At 33.2% G+C, this 22331-nt stretch overlaps 1 protein-coding gene across 1 annotated transcript in view; it reads left to right on the forward strand.

The window, feature by feature from the left end:
* Positions 1-16594, forward strand: part of LOC131433123 (putative fatty acyl-CoA reductase CG8306) — a 374751-nt gene extending 358157 nt beyond the window's left edge. The window contains exons 6-7 of the mRNA XM_058599945.1: positions 16147-16266; positions 16318-16594. Coding sequence (XP_058455928.1) covers positions 16147-16266; positions 16318-16579 — 382 coding nt within the window. The 3' untranslated portion in view covers positions 16580-16594. The remainder of the gene's footprint in view (positions 1-16146; positions 16267-16317) is intronic.
* The last annotated feature ends 5737 nt before the right edge of the window (positions 16595-22331 follow it).

The raw sequence follows: 22331 nt of genomic DNA on the forward strand, positions 1-22331 counted from the left end.
GATCTCGCATCAGGCTTTCACCAAATTCAGCATTTTCAGTAAACTCTGGTAAATACGAGTTTACGCGTATGCCATTCGGGTTGAATAACGCCCCTGCGACTTTTCAACGCGTAATGGACTGCATATTGAGAGAAGAAATTGGGAAATGTTGTCTGGTATATATGGACGACATCATCTTATTTTCACCCTCTCTAGAACACCATAAAATCGACCTGGACAAAATTTTGAGAAAATTAAAAGATGCTAATCTAAAAATACAGCTTGATAAATGCGAATTTTTCCGCAAAGAGGTCCAATTTCTAGGACATACAGTTTCCGAAGACGGCGTAAGACCGAATCAGGACAAAATCGAGACAATTAAAAATTGGCCACTACCGAAAACAGAAAAAGAAGTGAGACAATTTATCGGAATTTTGGGATATTATAGGAGATTTATGAAAGATTTGGCTAAACTGGTAAAATCGCTTACTACCTTACTACGTAAAGACCAGGATTTTATCATTGGGCCAGAAACAGAGCTCTGCTTCGAAAAATGTAAGCAAATCCTAATGAGGGACCCAGTGCTGATTCATCCGGACTTCTCTAAAGAATTTAACTTAACTACTGACGCTAGTGACTTTGCGATAGGAGCCGTACTTTCTCAAGGAGCTATCGGAAAAGATCGTCCATTAACTTATGCGTCAACAACCCTAAACAGGTCAAAAGAAAACTATTCAACAACTGAAACAGAGTTCCTGGCAATGTATTGGGCCATTCAACATTTCGAACACTATCTCTGGGGAAGGAAATTCAAACTAATTACAGATCACCAACCGCTAACCTACTCTTTTTCAAACACGAACAAACGCATTTTTAGAGGTAAACTAGAACTTGAAGGATACGACTACGAGTTAATTTATAAACCAGGCAAAAACAATATCGCCGCGGATGCACTTTCAAGAATAAAAACAAACAAGATTAACGCGAACCCACAACACGAGACCAGTAATGAAGAAACAGAAAGCGAAGCAACAACCATACATTCCGCCGACTCTCGTGATGATTACTACATTTGGTGTACAGAAAAACCAATTAACACATTCAAGACACAACTCATCCTGAAAATTTCAAACATTGATTCCGAAGTGTCAGAACAAATATTTGCAAATCGTCGACGTATCACAATCCTCGAACCAAATTACACCGAAATAGATATAGTACAAATATTCAAAAGATATCTCAACCCCAGAGGAATAAATTGCTTACGCGTACCCATAGGATTGAGACAACTGGTTTAGGAAACTTACAAAAAACATTTCGAATCTAATCGCATCTACAAAGTTCTCATTTCAGAAATTTTACTGGAGGACGTCAGGCTGGAAACAGATCAGGATAAACTTGTAAGAGTTACACACGAATACGCACATCGGGGCATAAAAGAAAACAAAGCCCAAATCCTACAAAGGTATTACGTTCCCCAACTCGATCGAAAGGTTAGAGCCCTAATAGATAGTTGCGGCGTTTGCAAGAAAAGCAAATACGATAGAAACCCGCCACAATTAAAAAGCATTTTCGGGGAGAAACCCTTCGAACGAGTTCACATAGATGTTTTTTTCATGAATGGACTAAAGTAGTTGACGATAGTGGACTCCTTCTCAAAATTCGCTAACATAATTCCTTTAGAAACTAGAACAATAGTTGACTTAAAAAGAGCACTTAGTGAACATACCAGAATATTTGGCAGACCACTAACTATCGTCAGCGACCAGGAACCAGCATGCATATCCATAGGCTTTACAGGGTTTCTGAATGACCTTGGCATTTCCATCCACCATGCCAGTAACTCTCAATCAAACGGAATAATCGAGAGATTTCATTCTACAATAATTGAGTTATATCGAACATTAAAGCATAAATTTCCAAACAAACCAATTATTGAAGTAATGAATCTTTTAACCGACATTTACAATAATACAATACATTCAGCTACAAAAAGGAAGCCTAGAGAAATCATCTTCAACGTTTCAAACTCCACGAACGTAGAAGAATTACAAGAGGCAGCAGACAATATTCAATCGGCAGTCAAAACGCAACTACAACAAAACAAACAAAGTCATGAAAAGAAACACGAAAATAAGCAAACACCACTCGAACTTAAACCTGGCGAAACAAAATACGTTAGAATATTACAGAGACAGACAAAGGACAAAGACCCATTCAAATTAGTAAAAACAGAGACCGACAATCTACTCACTTTCAGAGACACAAACAATATAAAAATCCACAAGAACCGACTGAAAAAGTAACCTCGCACTACTACTCTAATTTCAGAATTTTCTTGACTCACTACGTATCGTATACAATCTACAAAGATGTGACAAATAACAATGGACTTATAGCATTTAAACTTGACACAGTTAGAATTAGATTAGGATACGAACGAATCGTAAAAAAATTTTTTTTGCATCATCGAACTAAACATCAACTATAATGAGAAAATAACCCTATCCCTCGAATCTAGACATCACTTACACGAAACACTATCAAGAAAAATTAAAATTGCTAGAGAGAAACTTAAAAGCCTTAAGCTCCACAGACAGAAACGCGGATTAATCAACGCATTAGGAACAATGGCTAAATACATAGCAGGTAATCCCGACGAAGAAGTTTTAAAAACCGTACAACTAAGCCTGGAAATGTTACAAGATCATGAAAACAAAATTGTAAATAACCAAATGAAACAAATCATTATCAATACTAGTTTCCAAAACAGAATAAATAATGTCACAAATATTATCAGGAAAATTAGTTCTCAAATAACATTAATAAACAACATACTTAGAGAAGATACTATTACAGAACACATTAACTTAATATTCAGCATAAATTCTCTCATCCATACACTAGAAGACATAGAAGAGCAAGTTGAATTTTCTAAACAAGATCTATTGAATAAAAATATACTATCTTTAGAAGAGAAAAAATACATATTCCATAGACTAGTACAGCAGGACATGAACCTTAAATTCATAGACGAAATTTTTCAATTCAGTTCAGCAAGTTCAACAATCATCAAAGACAACATCGTTATTCTGATAAAGATACCAATACTGGACAACAACCCCTATGAGCTACTAGAACTACAGGCTACCAGAATAAATCAAACAAGAATCAGCACAAAAATCCAATTTGCAGCTAAAAGACAGAACCACATATTGCCACAACTACAAAAATGTAAAATTTGCGATAATTCAACACCGACGAATGCATCTATAGAATTCTAACAAACACAGAAAAGAAAAACAGATCAAACGACTAAAATAAAGAAATCAGAAGAGGCGTCATATTCATCGATACAAACATTCATCTAAAAGTCTCTAGCTCCTGCGGCGACTCCACAATCATAACGGAACCGACCGTCATCGAGACAGAGAACTGCACCATAAACGTACTAAACTATACTTTCCACAAAGAAGACGAATTCTCAGCAAAAGAAGAATACCTGGTGCCAACTTACAACAAACACCCAGAAACAACCAATAACATACAAGAGAAAAATGAAGACCTCAGTATACAAAATCTGGAACTCCTAGAAGAGATCAACCTAAAATCTTACCAACACAGAACAACCACCATCGTCGGAAGTACAATCGTCACCATAGTAATCATTAGCCTTCTCATCCTGGTAATTGCTATCACGAAGAACAGGAAATGCACTGAAGATAAATACACCACAAGAAAATCTGCGGATCCCGAAATTTCGGAGATCATAATCGAGACAACCGAACAGAAGACGATACATTTCAAAAAGCTTCCAACAATACAGCTTCCAAACAGTCGACCGAGGACGATCGACGCTCTTAGAGGGGAGGTGTTACGAAATACCGGATCCGGAATAGCAACGCCAGCAATAAAAAACCCATAGTTCAACACAGCGACAGCCGAGAGTCCGCCGACCAATGCAGCAAGGAAAATACTGACACGGGGTAAACCCGACATAGAACCGTTCCAGCCGCCAACTACACGACATCGAAGACAACGTGGCCGATCGACGATATCGAACTTTGCTGAATTGTCAAATCCAAATTAACAAAAGGTTTAGCGATAGGAATTTTTAGTCAGTCTCAAGGGGCAAATCACTCTAAACTTTGTCTGAACTCAAACAAGTTTTACCGGGAGTAAAAAAAGTTTAGCAGGGATCTCGCTGGATTAGAAGGGGATTAGAGAAGTTTAGCCGAGATTTGGAAAAGCATTATTTTGACATAAGAAGCTGTAAACGTGGGAGCAGAGTTGCTAGATATTTTCATAAAAAATCTGTACTGCTTTGTATAAAAAATCTGTATTTATCTGTATTCACTAAAAAAAGGAAATTTCGGAAATAAAATGACGTTTAAAGATATTATTCCATTAGATTATTGTTATAGAATGGCAGGTGCAAGGAGCATTCCTTTATATCGTAAGTCCTTGCCGCACTGACAAGAACATTCAACGACGATATTTAATTTTTTTTTGTTATCATATATATATATATATATATATATATATATATATATATATATATATATATATATATATATATATATATATATATATATATATATATATTTGTGTGTATATGTATGTGTATATATATATACATATATTTAATAAACTTAAATCATTTTAATTATTCCTTTAGAATTGCAGTCTAATATCGCTATTGACTATTAAGTTTGATTAAAGAGAATATTTCTCATAAATAAATTTACAATTTATTACCTATCAGCTATTTAATCTTGTAAATTTTTATTAATTTTATACAATATAGTCCATTACTTTTTTTTCTTTATATAATATATAATATTTAAAAATGAAAAAAATTTTTTAATGAACCGGATGAAAAGGATTATCTTGATAGGATAAATAATAAAGTTTTACTTTATTCATTAATTATATTTAATAGAATTAAACTATTTCTATAAACTTCAAAAAATGTTGTGGTTTTTACACTAAAATATAAAAATTTTTAATTAATATTAATTAATACTTATTCATAAAAAGATAAGCTAAATAAGCTTTTGGGTTCATACCCCAATTATAAAGGTTTTCATTTTAATTAAAAAAATTTCTAATGATATTTTTTTTTATTATATTAATTTTTGGTTCTTTAATAAAAATTTCTGCTAATTCTTGATTAGGAGCATGAATAGGATTAGAAACTTATTTATTATCATTTATCCCCCTGATAAATGATAATAAAAAAATTTAATAACATCAAAAAGAAGATTAAAATATTTTTTGATTCAAGCTTTTGCATCTTCTATTTTATTATTTTCTATTATTTTAATTATAATAATTTTTAATATAAATTTAATAATAATTAATAATATTATTGAATTACTAATTGTTTATTGTTTATCGTCTTCGATTAAAAAAAAAATATCGCACAGACTAAATATAATTCTAAATTAACTCTACTCCTATTCGTCTTTTGAAAGTGTCCTTACTAATATTAAAATCAAAGTGTTTGTAAACTCTATTGAAATGTCGACAGCAAACATCTATTGGATTGTTTTGTCCATACTGCGTTCGATGAGCCACAGGTCGGAAAAATTTAGTTCTTCTCAGTGATCTACCAGGAACGTTGATATCTAATTCGGCCAACAGCACAGGGCAGTCCATGTTGTGCGATATCAAATCGAATATAAACAGTCGCTGCAAGTATATTCGCCTATTTCGTAGAGTGGGAAGATTGATGAGAGCGCAGCGATGATCATAGGGAGGAAGTTGTGAACGATTTTGCCAAGGAAGTTGCCGAAGGGCAAATCTGATGAAGCTCTTTTGTACTCGTTCGATACGATCTATGTGGATAGCGTGGTACGGCGACCACACAGTAACTCCATATTCGAGAATGCTACGAACCAGAGAGATGTACAGTGACTTCAGACAATAGATATCCGTAAAGTCGCGAGTATTACGTTTGATGAGCCCTAATACTGCATATGCCTTTGCTGTCATGGTTGAGTAGTGTTCTGTGAATCGAAGTTTACTGTCGAGAATAATACCAAGATCCTTGACCGATGTTAATCTTTTTATAGGGACAGCGTTCATAGTATATTCGAAAACAATTGGTGATCGTACTCGTGCAAAAGTAATGATGCTAGATTTTTCTATATTCACTCTCATACCGTTTTGATGGCACCATGTTAGAATTCTCTCGATATCCATCTGCAGAGCACAACAGTCCACCAGAGTTGTTATGATGCGATAAACCTTTGAATCATCCGCATATACGACTTTACACGATGTAAGTCTTTTTTTATCCACATTATTGATAAAAAGAGGAGCTGCTCCTTTTCATTTTTGATTCCCAGGAGTTATAGAGGGATTAACTTGAATAAATAATTTAATTTAATAACATGACAAAAAATTGCTCCCTTAATATTAATTTCTTATAATTGAAATTATAATTTTTTTAATTATAAATATATATATATATATATATATATATATATATATATATATATATATATATATATATATATGTATATATATATATATATATATATATATATATATATATATATATATATATATATATATATATATATATATATATATATATATATATATATATATATATATATGTGTGTGTATATGTATGTGTATATATACATATATTTAATAAACTTAAATAATTTTAATTATTCCTTTAGAATTGCAGTCTAATATCGCTATTGACTATTAAGTTTGATTAAAGAGAATATTTCTCATAAATAAATTTACAATTTATTACCTATTATCAGCTATTTAATCATGTAAATTTTTATTTATTTTATACAATATGGTCCATTACTTTTTTTTCTTTATATAATATATAATATTTAAAAATGAAAAATTTTTTTTAAGGAACCAGATGAAAAGGATTATCTTGATAGGATAAATAATAAAGTTTTACTTTATTCATTAATTATATTTAATAGAATTAAACTATTTCTATAAACTTCAAAAAATTTTGTGGTTTTTACACTAAAATATAAATTTTTTTAATTATTATTAATTAATACTTATTCATAAAAAAAGATAAGCTAAATAAGCTTTTGGGTTCATACCCCAATTATAAAGGTATTAATCCTATTCATTTTAATTAAAAAAAATTCTAATGATATTTTTTTTTATTATATTAATTTTTGGTTCTTTAATAAAAATTTCTGCTAATTCTTGATTAGGAGCATGAATAGGATTAGAAATTAATTTATTATCATTTATCCCCCTGATAAATGATAATAAAAAAATTTTATAACATCAAAAAGAAGATTAAAATATTTTTTGATTCAAGCTTTTGCATCTTCTATTTTATTATTTTCTATTATTTTAATAATAATAATTTACCTAAATTAATAATTTATCTTTAATTGATCATTTAAGTTGAATATTATTAGCAATAAGAAATAATGAATTATTATGATTAACATATTTTTTTATATTCTTTATTATCTATATCTTTTTTATTAACATTTAATAATTTTAAATTATTCCATTTTAATCAAATTTTTAATTTTAATTTAAATAATCCATTAATAAAATTTCTAATTTTTTTATCTTTAGGAGGATTTTTAAAAAAATGATTAGTTATTCAAAATTTAAATATAGATCAATTCTTTATTTTATTTATTATGGTATGTTTAATATTAATTACTTTTTTTTTATTTACCTTTATCTTATAGAGTTAATATATAAAATTATAATAAAAATTCATGAATATTAATAAATGATTATATTAAAATTTTTAATTTATTTTTTAATTATTTATATAATAATATTTTTTCTATTAAAGGATTAATTTTATTTTATTTTATTTATTTTTTAATAAATAAAATTTAAGTTAAATAAACTCTTAGTCTTCAAAACTAATAATATTTGTATATCATTTAATTCTTATTGTAAAATTATTTATTATAATTAATTACAATATGCAACAATGATTATTGTGATCATAAAGATATTGGAACATTATATTCTATTTTTGATGCTTGATCTGGAATGGTAGGAACATCTTTAAGAATTTAAATTCGTACAGAATTAAGTCATCAAGGTGCATTTATTGGAAATGATCAAATTTATAGTGTAATTGTTACTGCTCATGCTTTTATTATAATTTTCTTTATAGTAATACCTATTATAATTGGAGGATTTGAAAATTGATTAGTTTCTTTTATATTAGGTGCTCCTGATATAGCTTTCCCTCGAATAAATAATATAAGTTTTTGAATACTTCCTCCTTCTCTAATATTATTATTATCAAGAAGAATAGTAGAAAATGGAGCTGGGACTGGATGAACTGTATACCCTCCTTTATCATCAGGAAGTGCTCATGCTGGAGCTTCTGTTGATTTATCTATTTTTTCTTTACATTTAGCAGGAATTTCATCTATTTTAGGAGCTGTAAATTTTATTACTACAGTAATTAATATACGTTCAGCAGGGATTACTTTAGATCGAATACCCTTATTTGTCTGATCTGTTGTTATTACAGCTTTATTACTTTTATTATCATTACCTGTATTAGCAGGAGCAATTACAATATTATTAACAGATCGAAATTTTAATACTTCTTTTTTTGACCTAATAAGAGGGGGTGATCCTATTCTTTATCAACATTTATTTTGATTTTTTGGTCATCCTGAAGTTTATATTTTAATTTAACCAGGATTTGGAATAATTTCCCATATTATTACTCAAATAAGAGGAAAAAAGGAAACTTTTGGAACCTTAGGAATAATTTATGCTGTATTAGCAATTGGATTATTATAATTTATTGTATGAGCTCATCATATATTTACTGTTGGAATAGATGTTGATACTCGAGCTTATTTTACCGCAGCAACTATAATTATTGCTGTTCCCACAGGAATTAAAATTTTTAGTTGATTAGCTACTCTTCACGGAACTCAATTAAATTACAACCCAGCTTTACTATGAGCATTATGATTTGTATTTTAATTAACAGTTGGAGGATTAACTGTAGTAATCTTAGCTAATTCTTCTATTGATATTGCTCTTCATGATACATATTATGTAGTTGCCCATTTTTATTACGTTTTATCAATAGGAGCTGTATATGCTATTATAGCGAGATTTATTCATTGATATCCTTTATTAACTGGATTGACTATAAATTCTTGAGTTTTTGAGTTCTTCCGTTGCTTTATATCGAAATATAATGATCAGAATTTTAAAAACTAAAAGAAGAAATCAGATCACTAAATAAATTATTCATTTAATAAAAAAAATCATTCAACAACTTTGGATTGAAGCGATGCTAAAAGTTAGCTGTGATATAGTTTTTCTGTGTTAAATTTGCTATCTAATTTTTTACAACTATTGTTATAATTTTCTGCTTTCGGACTTCTGTAGTTATATAAAATTCAATAATAATTGTAATACAAACGTTCCAAAATCTGTTACGGTTTTGTTCCCGCTAGAGTCTTTTTTGTTATGATTTTTGTTATTTTTACAGCTTACCAGGCAAAAATATTTCAAAACTTGTTACAAAATATTTCTGAAATAAATTACTCCAGTTGTTATAATTTTGTTATCACCATCTGATCGGGCAATATGTAAGTGAACGAAAAAACCGCGTTTCCGGTGTGGAATTCCACACCAAGACATTTTCCAGGTGTGGAATTCTGTTTACTCATAATAGGGCTTCCGCTGCCGGTCGTCAAATGGTGAGATAACTAAGTCCTCACAAGTCCCTATCTCATGCCTCCCCGAGCGTCTATGATGACATTTGGTCAATAGAACGGCGTCGACTGGGTGCTATCGCCTTCTGCGTTAGTAGCAGAATGAGAGGGTGCGAAATGGCTTGTAGGTTGAAGCCCATCCTAAACTGCAGTGTTTATCATAGTATATTACAACATGTAATTCTGTTGTTTATTACATCATGTATTATTATTATTATTTTTATTATTATTAGAAGAGCGTAACTTACACTGCGACATTAACTGTTATATTGTATCATAGCATATTATTTCATATATTATCGTCTTACACTATGTTATGTTATTATATATTATGTTGTATGGTATTATACTGCATTGCATTATATTGTATTATATTATATTATAGGGTTTATTAAGAGTAGTACTACGTACCTCTGCGCAAAATATGAATTTGTTTTCCTTATAAGTTATCATTTTTAAAGTAACTTTTAACTAAATATCAAGGTCATCACAAGGTGGTCCTCACTGGTTCCTGTTTCATGACTGAGAAATGACATATAAATTCAAGTAATATAATATCATAGCATATCGCAACATATCATTTTATTCATTCTATTATTTATTATATAATTCATTGTACTATATTATATTGTTTTTTATTATTATTTTCATTATTATATTTATTGTTATAATAAATTTGTCATCAATAATAATAACATATATTATTTTTGTAGGTGTGGATATTATTATTGTTATCAGGAGAGAAATATTCTACTTCCTGCAGTATTGCGAAGATAGAAGAGCATAACTGACACTCTACATTAACTGTTATTTTATATATTGTTTTATAATATATTATATAATATTGTATGACATTCTATTATATTATATTAAATTAAAATATATTATATTATATTATGTTATATTAATTTCATTACACTATGTTTCATTGTATTTATCAATATAAAACATATTGCACGGGGGCGTAAAGGGGAGGGAGCATCAGGGCATCGGACGAATTAATGACTGGACGAGGGATTGTGGATAGCCAGCCCAAGTCACTTGAAGGAAACTTGTTTCCTTCTGAAGGTTTGAAATGAGTCTGACGCGCCCTTCTCAAACAAACCATCAGGCGGGTTCAAGCATGTATAGCGATATGCTTCATCCATGCACATGATATTATGGTTGGAAGAGCATCTTTTATTCCCGCGGAATACGAGTAAGTGACTCTACTTTCATATCCGCCCAACCCTTTTTGTTCGCTTTTCGGTAACAGCTATAGTAAGAAGGTGAATGGATGAGTCATATCGGGGCTACTGTAAGTCTACCCGCATCCACTGGCAAGTCCTTGTACTGATGGTGGCTTCACTTCACATCACATCACATCACATCACACTCATAATAGGGCTTCCGCTGCCTCTGGTATGATTTATATATCGAAAGATCTTTTAATTCCATGAACTAAATTTTCATTTTAAAAATATGATATAAAGAAGAGCTTATTATTTAAATGTAAATTGATCTATTTTAAAGGGCTTGTTAGTTGATGCACGAATAACAATCACTAATCGTCGATTTCTGAACCACAGACAATAACGGTCAAAACAACAACCGAAAATAATAGTTAAACCATTTGATATTTTTTTAACTATACGCGAAACTGTTAGAGAATCTGATACTTAACGTACCACACCAGTAAGAAATCGTTGACGTCAAATGTATTTTTCATATCAAGTTCCTGAAGAAGGTCTTTCTGTGGCTGACGATCAGCGATATGAGAATGCTCAAGTCGCTATTCGTCCTCGGAAGAGAATGAGGCCTTTTGGCCGGATATGGTAAAGGCTCAGTATGCCCTAAAGGAGAGAACTAGCTTCAGATAATCGTGGTACCAATGATCGCCAACCTATCCAATGTCCTTCAGATGTGTGGTTCTACAACAATAATCTTGCAAGCAAAAATAAGGACGGTTATTGATGTAAAAACTGCAAAAGTGTTAACAAAAATCTTTTCATTGATCTCGGTTATGGTTCCGGACAACTGCCACAGGATGTCGTAGCATTTTTGTAAAACGCAACATAGGATTGAAAGAATAAATGTTCCATTAAAATTTACTTTTGCATTTTTGTATCGCCTAATGAAATTAGTCCTATTTTGTTCTTATAAAGTTGTTTATTTTGTCTTTATGAAGTTATTTCTTTTTAATTATCATTTTTGGAGTTTCACAAAATGTTTGCCTCGCAAGTTTTTTTTCAAAAGTATAACATAATGTGATATCAGTTGAAAAAATGATGAGCTGAAACGAAATTAAGATTTCAATGTAATGTTGCTATCATAATTGGATTTCGATTTGCTCTCGTTTTGATGTTCGACTTTCCTCAGGTATGCAAACACATGGAAAACAGACTAGCAAAAGTGTCAATTAAATCGGCGAAACAAAATACACAGTAGGCCTGGTTTCCGGTCTCCGGTTCCGGAAGCACCGGAAATAGTGGCCATACATTCCAAAATGGATTACTTTTCTCAGCGATGGTTTGACCGCAGGGATAAGTCCGATGGAGATGAATAGAATTCTATTTTGCCGGTGTCAGTAGCATAGTGTGGTGAAGAGCTACACTTGTTACACGACCATACTTGGGGACTCGAATTTAGTGTTCGACCCCCTCAAGTAGAAGGTAAAATAGAATTCATTTCTTTCTTCTGATCATGCCTATATGAGCCTGCCTAGGCTAGCTTTTCTGTTCTAAATTTATAACTGATTCAATTTAGAATACCTATCCGTCTTTTCATTTCATATCTTTCGTCTCTCTCAGTTAATGCTTGCCGAAAAGAACCAATCAAAATCGATATAGTAACATGATAAGTGACTAATAAACAATCGTTTGAGTACATTTCGAGATACATGAAAATCGAAGACATTATATAAGTTGACGAATGAACGACACATACTAGTAAATGGTTCATTGAATCCATAGTTTGTTCTGGTGGAAGGAAATCTCAAGATGGGGTGATAACGCACACTACGACGATGAATGTCGAAATAATTTAATTGTAAGAGTTCGGCACAATTGGTACGTGATTGTAACAAATCGGCTATGAAAACTGCTTTTGAGACATTCCTACGAACAGATAATAGATCCAAGCCTATAAGCTTACAGCGATCTTGGTAACTAGGTAGATTAGCAGGGTCGTTCCATGGTAGCCTTGGAAATTATATAATCAATGTGGTTTTTGAAATTTAACTTGGCGTCAAGAATAATTCCTAAGTCCTTAACGAACGATTCACGTTTTAGCACTTTGCCCGTAATGTTATACTCGTATTTTATAAACAAATGTTTGCGATAGAAGGAAATCTTGTGTCTTCTTGAGATTTAACCTGGTGATATAGCTTGAAATCATCAGCAAAGGACAGCTTACAGCATTTCAGCAAAAAATTGAGATAATTAAGGTATAGTAAAAATATAAATGGTCCCAAATAACTGTCCTGAGGTACTCCTGAGCTAACGGCGAGGGTGTCGTCAAGTATTTTACAGACATTTTGCGGCCAGTTAAATATGAGTAGAGTAAGCTCAGGAAGGATCCATTGAAAACAAGCGTATCGAGCTTAGCGACTGTTATTTGAAGATTTATCTTGTCGAAGGCTTCGGAGAAATCTGTATAGATTGCGTCAACTTGGAGACGTGCTTCAAGAGAACATGATAGAAGATGTGTAGGAGAGTAAATTCGTTGAAGTTGAACGATTGGGCATAAAACCATGCTGAGTTTCGGAGATGTAGTTACTGCAATTGTGAGTGATAAAATCCAGGACAATAATTTTGAGTAACTTATGAACTCTCCAAAATATCAGCAAACGTTCCTGAGGTGAATGATGAGTTGAATAGAATTGACATTGGGACTAAAAGGCTGCACAAACACTTTTTAGCACTATTGCAGGAATACCATCTGGTCCAGCGTTCGAAGAGAACTTCAGCTTAGCGCACGCTAACTCAATCCTAGAAGTTGTACGGGCTGCGAGTCCATTTAATTCCAGGAAGATTGAAATCACATAGTATTATAATTCTGTTATTCAATTTCATTTGATCTGTTAACAATGAGAGTGAATTAAAGTGTTCTTCAATCAAGTTCAAGTCATTAATACGATCGGGCGTAGAATACACAACACATAAGTATAGTGTAAAATGTGTAAGCGTGAGAGCAATCCAAAGTTGTTCAACATTGGCATATTGATCAAGGGGCAGCAAGCGTGATTTTATTCTAGACCGAATTACACCACTAGGTGGATTAAAACAGTTTTTTTCAAATAATTTTCGATTCATTGACGTTTTTAATAAAAAACTAAAAAATTTAATAACCGCAGCACTGTCTTTTACCAATATCACACGCCAGTATCAGACATCCGTAACCGTTTCGATTTCTTCATGGCGTGCACGGAAGTCGGATCCTAATGAAATGTCACAGTAGCTTTAAAGATAATATAAGCTCTAATTCGAATCAAGATTAGTGAAAATCAGTTCAAGCATCGCTGAAAAATCGAAGTGAGTTTTATTTTTGGAATTTTTCTTCGCTACTTTCGGTGCTTCCGGAACAGGAAAAAGGGGAACCAGTAGATCCGAATTACGCTGTTATGCCCACAAACTAACATGTTCTGCAAACTAGAAGAACTTATGTGAAAGTTTTATGGGATTTGTACCTGTTTGACCATCGTTCGTAAAAAACACTAATGAAATTGGTAATTTTCCACTAATCACGCTTTAGTTCCGGAACCGGAATTCGGATCCGAATAAAATATTCTAGTAAATTTCAGAAAGTTATAATACCTGTCATTTAAATCTAAGTTTGTGAAAATCGGTTTAGCCGTTTCCAAAAAAAAATGACCGCACATTTTTCCTCTTATTTTCACATATTACCATGTATCTCCAGAACCGCAAGTCGAATCCAAATAAAATTTAATAGCAGACTATGGGACCATAACACCTTTTATTTGAAAATAAGTTTGTGGAAATCTTTCGAGCCATCTCTGAAAAAAGTGAGTGCATATTTTTTCATTTTTTTGGTGCATATCATCTCCGGAACCGGAAGTCGGATCTGGATGAAATTCAAAAGCAGGACCTGGAGACCTTTCATCTGAATCTAAGTTTGTGAAATCGGTCTAACCATCTCCGAGAAAAGTGAGTGCATATTTTTGTTACACACATACACACATACACACAGACATTTGCTCGGTTCATCGAGCTGAATCGAATGGTATATGACATTCAGCAATCAGTTAAAAAGTTGGTTTTCACAGTGACTGCATAGCCTTTCTATATAAGAAAGGCAAAAAGAATAAACAAATTTAAAAAAAAAATCGACAACAGGTCGTGACAATTGCCTTTGGCGTCTTGAAGCAAAGGTTTCTATTTCGCTAGAATAATATTAAAAACCTATTTTAATCCACCTAGTGGTGTAATGATGCCTTTCTCATATACAATACTGTGGTATTCTATTCAAAATGTTTCTCTTCGATTTTTGAAAGAAACCAAGAGTTTGTGCATTAACTAGTATAACATGGAGAATGAAACAGTTCTCTGATCGGTTAGACTATCTATTAGGAAACGAAGTAGGTTCACTATTATACGTGTTTCCAGCACTGAATCCTGAGAACCGGTATAATCGCAGTGGATTCGTACGGCCAACTAACATGACGTACAAACTCCACTAGTTTTTATTCGAATGTTGAAGATTTTATACGATTTTGCATCGTACTCTAAACGACGATTTAAATTTTCGTTGTATCCAAAATTATACAGTAATTTTTGGTAGGACCATGAGACCTTTCATTTGACCCTAAGATTGGGAATAACAATATTTAACACACTTTACCCCTATACCCTAGAACCGAAAGTCGGATCCGGATGAAATTCAGGAATTCAGTATGGGACCGTAAAACCTTTCATTTTAATTTAAGGCTATCTAAATCGGTTAAGCCATCTCCGAGAAAACCTAGTGAAATTATTTGACACATACATACTCACACTCACACACACAGAAACATTGCTCAGCTCGATAAACTGAGTCGAATGGTATATGATACTTGACCCTCAGGGCCATATTTTAATAGTCGGTTTTTCAAGTGACTGCATAGCCTTCCTATATGACAAAGGCAAAAACATGTAAATCTTATTTTGCAACAAAATCTGCTAGAGGAAATATTGAATATTGAAATGGTTAGTTGCGCATGGAGAATATTTTCACAAGTAGTTTTCAGCAAAATTAAAATGGTTTTGTTGAACATTTCCACTTTTCCTAAATTGCAGAAACGACTGATTGGTTGCATTGGCAACTATGTATGTAATGGTTTTGTTTTATCAAATCTGGAAAAAGACCATGGAAATTGTTTTTATGCACAAATTGTTTACATTACCCATACACTTGCATAGCGTATTTCTTATTAATATCTTGTATCTTTTACTGTTTTTCTTTACAGGTACCCACATTTGAAGTTTTTGCCAAGTCTTTGGATGTTTAAAGTATCTGCGATTTTTGTTCATTTTCTTCCGGCATATATCTTTGATTTTTTGACGCAATTGGTTGGGGGAAGACCACTGTACAAAAAAATAACTTTCTTTAGATTATTTATTGTTAAAACGTTTTTCAGATTAGTGCGAATGCACACTAACGTCTGGCAATCATTAAATAGGCTTGAAAAATTCATATTTAGTGAATGGAAATTCGACAATAAAAATGCGATAGAACTTCATCATTACTTAACGGAAAAGGACAAGAATATTTTTAATATTGATATATCTGAACTACAATGGTCAAACTACTTTGTAACACTGACACAGGGTGTAAGACGCTATCTTAATCACGAGCATCCTACTTCACTAAGAGCAGCTCGGAGAAAAGATGCAATGTAAGTATATAATGTTACACATATATATTATAGGTATACAACGAATGTTTGATATACTACACTGTGGGCAAAAAGTAGTAAGACTTTGGAATTATATTTCGCGCGGAAACCATATTCGTCGAATTTTGGTTTGGTCGAATTCCTAGGTTGGTACGACTGTCAGTGACATCTGTGCCAAGTGTATTCATTAATGTTTAGTATAGGCAGACCCTATCAGCTTGGTGCAAAATCAATTTTCAGTTCAGCAACGCCATCGCACGGCACGCCATTCAACATTTCATGTCAATTGTATGGGCGCACAGTGCTGCTATTTTCGCGCGCACGAATTTGACATTTCTCTCAACTACTTGTATGTACAAGATTCGATGCGGACTCGCCTGAGGACGCCATACTCGCAAAAAGAATGTTTCCAAAGATTTGTTCGGGAAATGAGAGCTGTTTATCTTGTTAATATGATGACTTTGGTATAGGTCTGTGTTTCTGAAGTATTAAGAGTGCAATCGGCGATTTTCACAATGAGTAAGAATAAAGAAGTTCCATTCAACATTGTATGCGTTCAGTTCAAGTTGTTCAAAGAGGGTCGAGAATGCGTTGACGATGAGCCACGTCCAGGAAGGCCATCAACATCAACGTCTTTGATAATTGAGGTTTGATGCACCTTTTTACGCATGTTGTCAATGAAAAAATCAAAATCAAAATGTCCGTATGGTAAAATTGTTTTCCAATTACCGAACTTGTATAAATACCGATTGTCGTGAAAACTAGCTTTGAAACAGTTATTAAAATTTTCAGTAAAGATTTCATTTTGTTTTTATTACTCTTTAAATCGCGTATGTACAACTGTATCGTCCAAGCTCCAAGAATGAGCTAACTTTCTCATGTACATAAAAGCATCTGCAACAACCTGAGCGGCGAGAGCGGTATTTCGATAGCGTCACGAAATGTCATATATAGATTTAACTGACGTTTTAAACTATACACTTATATTCACTTCTATTTCTGTTGAATAAATTGACAATACAATACGATACCATCCCTGAAGCACATAAACTCTGTACCTGACCTAACAACTATCTGGAGCATTCTAGGTTTCATTAAACTATGCTTTATGTCTTAATTTCTGCTTATACACGAACGCTGGTGTCCACGTTTGATCACGGTGTTACTCGGTCGCCCAAGGATCAGCGCTCTCAACAGTTGAATTAAGAAGCCCTGATAAATTCATAAAGACCCCTTTTTGTACTCAAAATACTGCTGCCTAACCAAAACTTGTATATATTTCAACTTCATATATATCGGTCAGCTCTTAAATGCGAAAAGTTCATTTCTGGTTTTTTACGTAAAGGTGTTCTAAACTACCCATGTTGGGATTCTTGGGTTAACTAACCTCCTAACTAATACCCAATATACATGTTTTCATTACTATGGATATATGCGGTTGCCGCGCGATCGTGTCGCTTGGGTACATAATGAATTAACTGGTCTGAACATAGTTTCCTCGTATAAAAAGTATAACAGTTTTTTTGGTATTGTTTTATACTGACTGATGCAATATGTTGAAATAGGCTACCGTGAGCAACATAAAAACTCTATTCTACTATCTGTACTAGCTGAGATATAGCGAACTATGTTTTAGAAGATCTTTTGATATGGTTTCGACCTGATCTTGATCTATGATAAAATTAATGCCGTTGTACATCCATTCGTCAGGGATGGTTTCCTTTCACAGAGTAAACACTAAACAAAAACACAAATCATTATAATAATTAGGTTTTTTTTAAATGAAATGTTCATTGATAATTTCTAATGGGTACTACAATAACCTCATTTTCTACTCTTACTAAAAACAAAATAAACAAATTCATCGTCAAACTTAGATGGTGTTATCTCTACGGCGAAGGGCAGAGCCGATTTCGGGTTCTCATCCGGCGTATCTGATGAACACGAGTCAGGTTTCTGACTTTGAACTTCATTCTTCAGGAATCAACAATACCAGAAAAAATGACTCATGTGGGACGTGTGTATTGAACCCCGTTTCCGCTTATTATCACGATTTTTGCTCCGGTTCTTGAAACGACGGTATATTGCTTTGAAAAAAAGTACAAGTGTGTAATGTCAGAGACATAACTGCATGTCGTGAATATGAATAAAACTGACACTCTTTTTCTATACGTCAGAATATCAATTAGTTGATCGATTGTGTAAATTTATCTACAATTATTTATTTGTAATTATGAAATTCATCTGACAATAAAATGGTCTTAATGAATATGTCAAGTCATAAAATTGTAGAACGTAGCATTTTCTGCGAAAATTTGTGAGTTGGTTCACCAAAATTGGAAAGATGTTCAACAGTGCCAAACGTCCTAAAACAAGATGTTATCGGTTCGTGATACCCGAACGTCGTTCGATGAAATCTCGGCTGCAATAAACTGGTGGAGCGCAGCTTTCCAGCTGTGCAAGCTTTCCTCTTTCTCACGACTAGAAGTTGAAATGATACACCTTAACTGAAGTACAGATCAGTTACATAAACATTCTAACAAACAATTCAATATTACGCAATAACCACGACAGTTCTTTATGATGAAATAATGGTGAGTTCAAATTTCGATGGATACCGTTGACTTCAGATGAAAATCGCTGACTTCCGACATCTATTTCCGGGCTGACCTGTTGTCTGTGGGTGCGATACTTATATGTGTTCGGTTGGAGTATCCTGCTTCTTTCACTTTCCGCGGTAGCAAGTTTTGTATTTTGCTTGGAGATGCCTCGATCGCGCCATAATGAACACGTTGACAACGGCAGCCAAATTCGAAATGAATGGCTTCTGAGTCGGTTCTATACATTTTATATAGCAAATCAGCAGAAAGTTCTACTACAAACTACAACTGGTTGAAAAGTGGGCCGTGGGTCATCTACAATGTAGTGATGGAATATTTCGCCGGATTCTTGGGTTAACTAACCTCCTAACTAATACCCAATATACATGTTTTCATTACTATGGATATATGCGGTTGCCGCGCGATCGTGTCGCTTGGGTACATAATGAATTAACTGGTCTGAACATAGTTTCCTCGTATAAAAAGTATAACAGTTTTTTTGGTATTGTTTTATACTGACTGATGCAATATGTTGAAATAGGCTACCGTGAGCAACATAAAAACTCTATTCTACTATCTGTACTAGCTGAGATATAGCGAACTATGTTTTAGAAGATCTTTTGATATGGTTTCGACCTGATCTTGATCTATGATAAAATTAATGCCGTTGTACATCCATTCGTCAGGGATGGTTTCCTTTCACAGAGTAAACACTAAACAAAAACACAAATCATTATAATAATTAGGTTTTTTTTAAATGAAATGTTCATTGATAATTTCTAATGGGTACTACAATAACCTCATTTTCTACTCTTACTAAAAACAAAATAAACAAATTCATCGTCAAACTTAGATGGTGTTATCTCTACGGCGAAGGGCAGAGCCGATTTCGGGTTCTCATCCGGCGTATCTGATGAACACGAGTCAGGTTTCTGACTTTGAACTTCATTCTTCAGGAATCAACAATACCAGAAAAAATGACTCATGTGGGACGTGTGTATTGAACCCCGTTTCCGCTTATTATCACGATTTTTGCTCCGGTTCTTGAAACGACGGTATATTGCTTTGAAAAAAAGTACAAGTGTGTAATGTCAGAGACATAACTGCATGTCGTGAATATGAATAAAACTGACACTCTTTTTCTATACGTCAGAATATCAATTAGTTGATCGATTGTGTAAATTTATCTACAATTATTTATTTGTAATTATGAAATTCATCTGACAATAAAATGGTCTTAATGAATATGTCAAGTCATAAAATTGTAGAACGTAGCATTTTCTGCGAAAATTTGTGAGTTGGTTCACCAAAATTGGAAAGATGTTCAACAGTGCCAAACGTCCTAAAACAAGATGTTATCGGTTCGTGATACCCGAACGTCGTTCGATGAAATCTCGGCTGCAATAAACTGGTGGAGCGCAGCTTTCCAGCTGTGCAAGCTTTCCTCTTTCTCACGACTAGAAGTTGAAATGATACACCTTAACTGAAGTACAGATCAGTTACATAAACATTCTAACAAACAATTCAATATTACGCAATAACCACGACAGTTCTTTATGATGAAATAATGGTGAGTTCAAATTTCGATGGATACCGTTGACTTCAGATGAAAATCGCTGACTTCCGACATCTATTTCCGGGCTGACCTGTTGTCTGTGGGTGCGATACTTATATGTGTTCGGTTGGAGTATCCTGCTTCTTTCACTTTCCGCGGTAGCAAGTTTTGTATTTTGCTTGGAGATGCCTCGATCGCGCCATAATGAACACGTTGACAACGGCAGCCAAATTCGAAATGAATGGCTTCTGAGTCGGTTCTATACATTTTATATAGCAAATCAGCAGAAAGTTCTACTACAAACTACAACTGGTTGAAAAGTGGGCCGTGGGTCATCTACAATGTAGTGATGGAATATTTCGCCTAATTCTTTGGGTGTGCAATTATGGTTCTAAATAGCAACATACAGAATTTTTATGTCGATTACTTCATTTTGGATTTTAATGTTTCAGTGAAAGAAACTGCAAAGGGCTGTATGGGATTAATTTCTATCATTTGGAAGGCCAAATTATGTAATTCTGCAAGATATTAAAAACTGTTTGTAAGAAGTGTATCAAAAATAAGCTATCCACACATTTTTCATTCAAATTATGATAAAAAACGATATTTTATTCAAACTAAAAATTGATCCTTTATTCACGAATTTTCGAACCTTTGATCGAACGCTCTTCTTCAAGTTCCGGACAGCTGTTGCATCGCATTTTTCGGACCCTTGAGTCCAAATTTTTTTGAACTCCTGCAGGTTCCTAGCTGTTTTACCAGTCTTCTTGAAGATACTCTTCAAGATTGCCCAGTAACGTTCGATGGGTCGAAGCTGAGGGCAATTTGGTGAATTGATATATTTCTCAACGAAATTTATACCCTTTTCCGCAAGACAATTAAGAGTGGTTTTAGCATAGTGAGCCGACGCTAAATCCAGCCCAAACAGTTGATGTGTATTATGCTTCTTATATAAAGGCAGCAATCTCTTCTGGAGACACTCAGATCGATAGATTTCTGCATTGATAGTTCCGGTAGTAAAAAAGGTGGGTGAGTAATGTCAGAGACATAACTGGATGTCGTGAATACGAAAAAACTAACACGCTCCCATCACTTTTCCGAATATCAGTTAGTTGATTGATTGTATGAATTATGCAAGCTTTCCTCTTTTTCACTAATAGAATTTGAAGCGATACACCTACATTAAAGTACAGATTAGTTACATTAAACAGCTACTATTCTACAACTATATATTCCAAACTTGAAACAATTCCTTTTTAATTTGCTAATATAGGAGGCTAGGTACGACAAATTTGTAGTTTATTTTTATTGAAGTTATGAAGCTCGAAGATATCTGATTCTTCTCGAAATTTCAGTACGAGACAATTGCAATGGCCTGGTCTGAAATGTATCGACTATCTTCGGTATGCAAGAGTGATTCTAATAATAATAATGATAGTAATAATAATAATAATACAGATTAACCTGTATATATGACAACCCTGTTTCGCATGGCATATTTTTACACGACCCCATACTAGTATAAAGATGTGTTCAACATTCGCTTTCGCATTGCCGTTCGTACTTGAATGTGTTAGTGACGGTACAAATCTGCCATCTTT

Source organism: Malaya genurostris, chromosome 2 (assembly GCF_030247185.1).
Source record: "Malaya genurostris strain Urasoe2022 chromosome 2, Malgen_1.1, whole genome shotgun sequence".
Classification (NCBI taxonomy): domain Eukaryota; kingdom Metazoa; phylum Arthropoda; class Insecta; order Diptera; family Culicidae; genus Malaya; species Malaya genurostris.